General features: G+C 45.9%; 1 protein-coding gene across 1 annotated transcript in view; it reads right to left on the bottom strand.

The window, feature by feature from the left end:
• Window positions 1-2339: 2339 nt before the first annotated feature.
• The window catches only part of LOC107112056, a 7207-nt gene continuing 1481 nt past the window's right edge, over window positions 2340-8065 (bottom strand). Inside the window, exons 2-3 of the mRNA XM_015413123.1 lie at window positions 5582-5734; window positions 2340-4257 (exon numbers count right to left, since the gene is read on the bottom strand). Of these exons, the coding sequence (XP_015268609.1) occupies window positions 2558-4257; window positions 5582-5734 (1853 nt within the window). The 3' untranslated portion in view covers window positions 2340-2557. The remainder of the gene's footprint in view (window positions 4258-5581; window positions 5735-8065) is intronic.

Genomic DNA, 8065 nt, shown 5'->3' with positions numbered 1-8065 from the left:
AGCACATGACTGAAAATGAAGGCCCCTGGTTCTTCACCTCTGAAATACTATCCTGGAAAGATTATCTGCACGCACCCACGCGTACACACAATTTCCTAACCAATGAACCACAGCTGAAAAATTAACACACTCAAGCACAAGCCGCACCCCCTTGAGCACGATAATTTAGCAGCAATTTTTCCTTTGTCCTCTTCCAAGTACACGGCTAGAAAAACCCTGCTCCTTACAACAGACAAGGATTCAGCAGTGTTATCCCCCTTTCCACCAAGAGGAAAAGCTGGACCAGTTATGCAACTTCCTAAAGGCCACAGATGAAGCTGGCGTGAGGAACAGCAGTTCCTGCCTCCCAATGGCGTGCTTGCATCTGCCTGCCCTTGTGGATGCTGAAAGGGAACTCCAATTGCCTGCTGCAGACGGCATTTCTGTAACTCACACTCACTTCTGGACAAAAACATTAAAAAACTGAAAACCATTCCATTTCGCGGAACTGCTTCTGTGTAGCCACGTGTTAAGTATTCCTGTACTTGGAAACTACCCAGCTATTTAAGGGAGGCATCGCCTTTTTTGATGACAGAAGAGGAACTGGGTAACCCACCCAAAATGAGGATGTAAATACTGACGGGCCGACAGTGCTGCATTTTTCACGGCATCGATTCAATGCTGGGAAACCTCAGTAGCGATACATTTGTTCCTGAACCACCTTGGTTAATATCCTTTTTAAAGCCAAGGTTTCCGTAACCCATTTATGAAGCACAGAAAAGGCGAGCTTCCAAAGCTTGGATTTTAGTCTTTGCCCCTGTGCATTTTGTCAAGAGCAGACTTGAGTCCATAACGGAGTGGTATCAAGACTCTAGAAAGGCTAAGGGCTGGCTCTGGTGGAAAAGTTCACAAAAGCAGTTTGCAGAGCAAATCTTTCCACACTTCCTCCTTCCCCAGGGCAGCCTATGATCTGTTCTCAAAGTCCCGGGTGTGTGCGTCTTGGAAAGCCCTGTCAACAAAACGTACCACAGCACAAAGCACTGCAGTGACAACGGAGAGTCCAGTAAAACTGTTGCTTCTTCCCTGTTCCTCTCAGGAAAACCGCTAGAGGAAGGAGGAGGTGGTGGTGGCAGTTTTATCTGATTCGCCCCTGTTGCTGCAGCACCCTTTACTGTAGTGCATTTATTCAGGTGGCCCTCTCACCCTAGAGGTAGTCTGGGACAAACAGCAGGCTGTTTGGGGAAAGAGGAAGGTGGGGAAAGATCCACTCTGCCAGCTCCTTCTGCAAGCTTTTCTGCTGGATCCAAGCGCAAAGCCGCAATCCTAGGCCTGTTGAGTTGGGAGTAAGTCTCGCTGAACTTAGCTGGGCTCCCTTCTGAATAAGTGTGCAAAAGATTGGGCTACCTCTTTTCCATTATCCCCAACAAACTTTCTACAGGGCTGGACGGGGCATGGTGACGATGTAATATCGTTGATCCTGTAATGCTTTTAGGGCTTACCAGCTACAGCAGAATACCAGCCAGGGCAGTTTTTGTGTCCCAGATGTGTCTTTTTAAGTCACTGGCTGGATGAAAAGACAGTCCACTTCCTTGAACCTACACAAGAAAGGACAGACAACACACAGGCAACCACAACTTTTCTATCTGCTATTGCTACCCCTTTCTATGGAGGCATATACTCCAAGTGCATCAGCAACAGCAAACGTACCACTGGGAATTTAGCACATGGGCATAAACCTGCTTATGAAAGGCAGACAATCTATACTTCTACTGTGGCTTCCCTCAGAAACCGCCCTTGCTTCCTATGTAACATATTACAGAGTCCCACTGACGGTGGGGGGGGAAAAAACATTCCTTTGCATGGGTTTGTCACTTGTCTTTGATACCCCTCATCATCGAAAACGGGTGAGGGAGCCTGAGAACTTAGAGCAGGTATATTTTAATGTCTGGTTTCATTAGAGGAGGGGAGGGATAAGAAACGCGAGCCATATGGAAACACACATTAGCAATGTGTGCTGGATATTGCATAGATGCTAAGTGAGAGCTTGTGGCCCCAACGTAAATAATCCACAGCCTCATTTACAGGACTACATTGGCTGCAAAGGGGAAAAAAAAAACTATTGCTACAGAAAAATGTGCTACTGGCCAAAATGTGCAAATGAGTCATCATCTGTTTTCTCAAACGATTCCTTCTGTTTTTTTGACTATTCCAACGTTGATATTTACTTTTTAAGCTATAACGGATTGGATGGAAACAGTCTGAATGTTCTGACATGTTAAATCTGTTAGACTTCCATCCAGTTATGAGAGAGGAGATAGGAAAGGCAGATTCAAAAACACTGAGAAGAGACTGGAGGGGGAGAAACCGAGTTTTTAAATAATTATCTACAGGCATTGTCAATTGAAGACTGGCCTGTATCGGAGCCCTGTCTCGAATTCTTGAACTCAACTTGACTGGCGACACAATTGCCTCCCTCATCTTACATTTGGCGGCACTTTTTCATTCCAAAAGACTCATGATCTCTCATGAAAAGAGCACTGTAATTCCACCCCCACCCCCCTCCCTTCTCTCAGTTCTACTAGAAGGTCACTGATTTAGACATCTGCACCGTCGGGAGGCAGCTCAGATGGAAATTGTTATCGGAATGGGTTTTGACAATCTTGAGTGGCAATTTTGGCTTTGGCCATTGAGGAGCAAGTGAGTCACTCAAAGCATTCAGTGATTTCTGGAGAGAATCTCCAGCAGTCCCACCTTCAGCTTCTCCAGCTGGAGGAATAGGGGTCTCCCCACCAGCTGCATCGAGGTGGCTGGACTCTAGCAAAGGCAGAGCCATTTGTTTTTTGTTGCAGAAGTCCTGCTCCGTCGCATGAGCCAAGTGAAGAGGGGTGCTACTTTTTACTATCTTGAAGGGACTGTACTGCTCCTGTAATTCCGGGGATGACGTCGGCCGGGCACAGAAATCTTCTGACACTAACAATCCACCAGAGTCCAGCTCGGATAAGATTGGCATGCTGCCCCCACTAGAGGGCCTCTTCTGACGAGGCAGTATGTTGAACGAAAGGGGTCGCTCAAGTCCTCCTGGCTGCTGTTCCGAGTCGGCCTGCCCCCCCGTTTGTCTCTGCGGGTATCCCAGCTCTCCAGCAGATGCCGATTTGTGCACTCTGCACTTTAACACCGGGTCGCAGAGCTCCGTTTGTGATAACAAAACAGCCAGTTCCTCAGAACAGGGCACCCGAACAGGAGATTCCTCTTCTCCGTCTTCAGACAAATTATCGTACTGAGACACGTTAGAAGGGCGTCGCTTTCCGTCTTGGAACGGGAGAGGGAGAGGGGCAAATGCTCTGATGGCACGTGGCACGATTGAGCTTTTTGGCACGTCACACACTGTGGACAGGCTATGCCCGAGCGGAGAGGAGTCTGTGCTTGTAGGCTGGCATGGGTGATCTGGAAGCACCACGGCCTCTTCAGGTAAGAAATCCTCAGAGAAGCAGGTGGCGCTCCCATCTTGAAGAACAGCTGCATTTTGCACAGTCAGTGGCGATTCTAAGGTACTTTGCCCTTCAAGAGAGGGGAGCGACGGCACTTGACTTGGTGAATCTCGCTCCACGAATGCTGTTATACTGTTGGAGGTGACAGACAGGTCTGATTCCGTGGCCTCACTCCGCGTGTCAGGGTCGCGCGGACAGTTCTCCGTTGACGTGACGTCAATCACTGCTTGTTCTAGCACCTGCGGAGTAACATGGCCCTTATCATCTGCAGAAAGAGAGGGGTTATTTTCCTGTGTGCTGCATCTCTCTTCTATGTTGCGGCTGTCCAGTGAATCTTTCTCCTTATGTGCGGTAGCCAGATCTTGACTTTCGACAATAACCTGAATCTCGTCCAGTGTTGCTGGGAAACCTTCAGATGGGATTTTCTTGGCATCCTCCTTTAGCAATTGCACCCTGTTTTCTTGCCGTTTTCCCTCCATATCAGAGTTAGGGATGGGTTGGTTATTCTGGAACGGATTGTGGTATACGTCAGTTAGTTCGACTTGCAGCAATGGTCCGCTGGGCTGTGGAATCAAGGCTCTCTTATGTATTGCCAAGTTTGAATTATTGAACGTTTCGGTCAGGTTAGGAGGACTTCTATCTGGAGAAAGTCGTATGACAGCATCTTTTTCATGGTCAAGATCATTGGCAGCCTTCTTCTGGCCTTTACCTCCAACACTGGGCTTTACTGAGACTAGATTGAGAGAGAACTCCAGTCCCAGCGGTTTCTTGGGAAATTCTTCAGATTTTGCTGTAATGAGAAAGCGCACATACAAATGCATTAGCCTCTTATTTTCAAGCCCAGTGTAATCAGGATGGGCAACTGGATGGGACCCAAACTCTGCTTAGTACAATTTAAGGAGTGTCTAGGCAAGATGAGCCTCTAAAGCAGCGTGTCTGCCAATTGATTTCAGGAGGAGAAACAAGAATTCTCCTCTTCTGACAGATATGGGGGGGGGGGAATCAAACTAAAGTCTACACGAATCCCTAACAATAATCTCTAATCTCTTTGTTTCTATATTTAGACACACTTTTTTCTCAAATGCACACAGGAAAGAGGTACTTGTACTTTTTACCCACATTGGTTAGAACACATGTTTGAGCTTAAAAGTCTCTATTCTGGTTTCTCCCATGCATTAGCATTCACACACGTATGTGACTATTATCAGTAGGGCTTCTACATGTCTTGTTTGAGAATGCTTTATATTTGTAGTAAAAATGTAAACTGACATGGCTTCCCCCAAGGAGCCTAGAAACTGTATGATTGAAGTTGCAGCAAGCATCCCATGTCAGGGACCCCAAGGATCCTCACAGAACTATAGTCCTGGGGGTGCCTTTTCAGAAATCCAGATGCGCCCAAATATTTATGTGCCACCCAGATACCGTGATATCACAAACTGCTCTGATGATGCACAAGTGTTTGGTGGTGCACAGTCAATACGTTTCAAATGCTTCTGTATCCTTTCTTTACAACAAGGGCTGAAGCAAGCTATAGTATGGGGTTTTTTTTGCAAGGGATGTAGGACAGACATAGTAAAGGTAAAGGTTCCCTTGCTCGAAAGCCAGTCGAGTCCAACTCTAGGGTTGCAGTGCTCATCTCCGTTTCAAAGCCGAAGAGCCAGCGCGGTCCGAAGACGTTTCCGTGGTCATGTGGCCAGCATGACTAAACACCAAGGCGCACGGAACTCTGTTACCTTCCCACCGAAGTGGTCCCTATTTATCTACTTGCAATTTCTTGCTTTCGAACTGCTAGGTTGGCAGGAGCTGGAACTAGAGATGGGAGCTCACTCCATCATGCGGCACCCGGGTCTCGAACTGCTGAACTACTGACCTTCCATAGCCTGCAGTTCAGGATGGCTAACAGGCATGTACAGAAGTTAAAGTTTTTTCTCCAGTAACTACTGACCTGTAGTATGCCTCATTTTGCGGGTATTGGATTTTTCCTTATACTTGGCTATTTTGTCTTGAGTTAAGTTTGGGAAGCAGGCTCATTCATACAGAGGAGGAGTTAAAGCGAAGCTTCACTGCACGCCGTTAAAAGAACAAGCTGCACGGGCAGCTATGCCACTACTTACCTGGGGGTGGAAGATCAAATTTCATTTTACGTAGTTCAGCCATAGATGCTTGCAGTTCCTCAATTACTGCATCATCTTCAAACTGCAAGGAGGCAGCAGTTTTCTCTTGCAGGAATTCCCGCAGATCTTCCAGGGACATTTTCAACAAGGGCTCTAGCAGGCAGCAGAAAATTCAGCACAATAAGACATCAGTATCTCTACTGAAGGATATTGCTAACAACCAGCCAGCACTGGTCCCCGCAGAGGACTGTGCATTTGCATCAAGTAAGGGTCACTTGTGCTCTCCTCTTTCTGTGTCTTTTTCTGGGGACCTGTAATACCGTTTCAGATTAATCTCCTGACATCCACCGCGGCAAGAAGGCACAGTGGTGAATGCTTAAACCACTGTGGCATGGACACTAATTGAAATCTCTGATATAAATAAAGCAATGTCTGTATGGTGCACTGACTGCGGTCATTTGCAGGACTGCTCAGAGGGTGCGTTACACCTCTAGGGGGAGTAAAGCTTCACATTATAAACTGTTAAAAGCAGAACCTGCCCTGATGCAGCCCGCAGGAGCTCAACGCCTCACAGTTTGGCCAAGTAAACACACAGGAATCAAATTCCATACCTATGAGTCCACAATGATCATTCACATATGAACATTCATGCTGACATTTCACAAATTTGTTATTTTTTACTTGGTCTTCGGGGGTAAATTCAGATGAAAGCTGGAGTGTATATGCACATGCATTGTTACAGTACAGAGACACTGCATGTGACCTAGGACGTCCTTCTTCACCCAAAGAGTGATTAACACTTGGAATTCACTGCCACAGGAAGTGGTGGTGGCTACAAGCATGGACGGCTTCAAAAGGGAATTAGATAAGCATATGGAGCAGAGGTCCATCAGTGGCTATTAGCCACAAGGTATAGATAGGGACTCTGGGGCAAGTGATGCTCTGTCATCTTGGTGCTTTGGGGGGTCAACAGTGGGATGGCTTCTAATGTCCTGGCCCCACTGGTGGACCTCCTGATGGCACTGGTATTTCTGGCCACTGTGTGATACAGAGTGTTGGACTGGATGGGCCTTTGGCCTGATCCAACATTGGCATCTCTTATGTTCTTATGTTCTTAAATTCGTTATTTTTCACTTGGTCTTCGGGGGTAAATTCAGATGAAAGCTGGAGTGTATATGCACATGCATTGTTACAGTACAGAGACACTGCATGTGACCTGTGACCACAGCACAAAAAGTGTCCAATAAATTGATCACCTCCAACCCTCTCTCTGACTCCCAATGTCGTAAGAAACAAATTCTATCAAAGCTGCTATTTAAAACCCAATTATCGCATGGTGTGCCTTGCTTAAGTTTTAAGGAGGACATTCTTAGTTTACCAAAACAAATTTGCTATTAAACTCTGGAAGTTATATGATTGCAAAGTGTAAGGTAGTGTTCTCCCGCCCAACCCCCTCAAACACAGCATTTAGTGGAGACCATCTGGCGACCTTTGCTGACTGTCTGGACACAAGTGAATTCCAGTCAAATTCATAGTTCACTGTTTCCAAAGACAGTTTTGCTCATTACAGAGATATGGATAACACCATCTTATGCCTTGCGTAGCAGACAGAGAGAATCTGCAAGGAAATCCAAAAGTGATACCCACAGATCGAGAACGCACAGCCAACCCTAAGATGTCATTGGTTATAAAGCAAAGCCTCTGTACATGCTAGACTCAGTTAAGCAAGAAATCTTGGAAGTTAAAAAAAGGACTTTGATTCAAATTGTGCAAACAAATAAATGCAATATAAAGTCCAGAAAAGTGCTGTTCTACAAAGGGAGATTACAATGTGAGATTGCTGAATCTGAGTTCATTCACAAATTCAGAACAATGCAACCCTCAAGGCTGAACAGGGACACAGGATTCTTATCTCACGACAGGGGCCAGTTTTCTGCCCCTTGGCCTTTCCCATCTGCTCTAATCCCGCTTTCATTTTGCATAGCTGCCTTACACTTTTTAAAAAAAACATTTTTTATTGCTTTTAGTCTCTACACACTACAGGGAATAAAGGTAGGGGATCTTCTAAACTAAAATACAGAGTTAGCAAGGATCATATAACATTTATACATCAACTTCTTGGTGTTTCCCCCTATTGTTTAGTTTTTTCAAGAAATTGAGATTAACTACTAGTATTACTAGTTCAAACAAATGCAAGCATCCTTAGTCATAGAGAATGCATCTTAGTATTTCAGTAAAAAAGACATCATCTGCATCTTGACTCCTTATTTGCAACACACCTCTCACCTTTAGATTGGGATATAAGGACTCGGGAATCTCCATTCCTATTCGTATCCGACAAAGGGTGCCATGACTCTTGAACGCTTATCCCCCCCCCCTCCCCAAATCTAGTTGGTCTCTAAGGTGCTGCTGGACTCGAACCGGGCTGTTCCACTGCAGACCAACACGGCTACCCTCTGAGACCATCTGATTAAAGGACCACAG

Source organism: Gekko japonicus, unplaced genomic scaffold, assembly GCF_001447785.1.
Source record: "Gekko japonicus isolate JY-2015 unplaced genomic scaffold, Gekko_japonicus_V1.1 scaffold4215, whole genome shotgun sequence".
Lineage (NCBI taxonomy): Eukaryota > Metazoa > Chordata > Lepidosauria > Squamata > Gekkonidae > Gekko > Gekko japonicus.
This window is presented reverse-complemented; position numbering and strand designations above follow the sequence as displayed.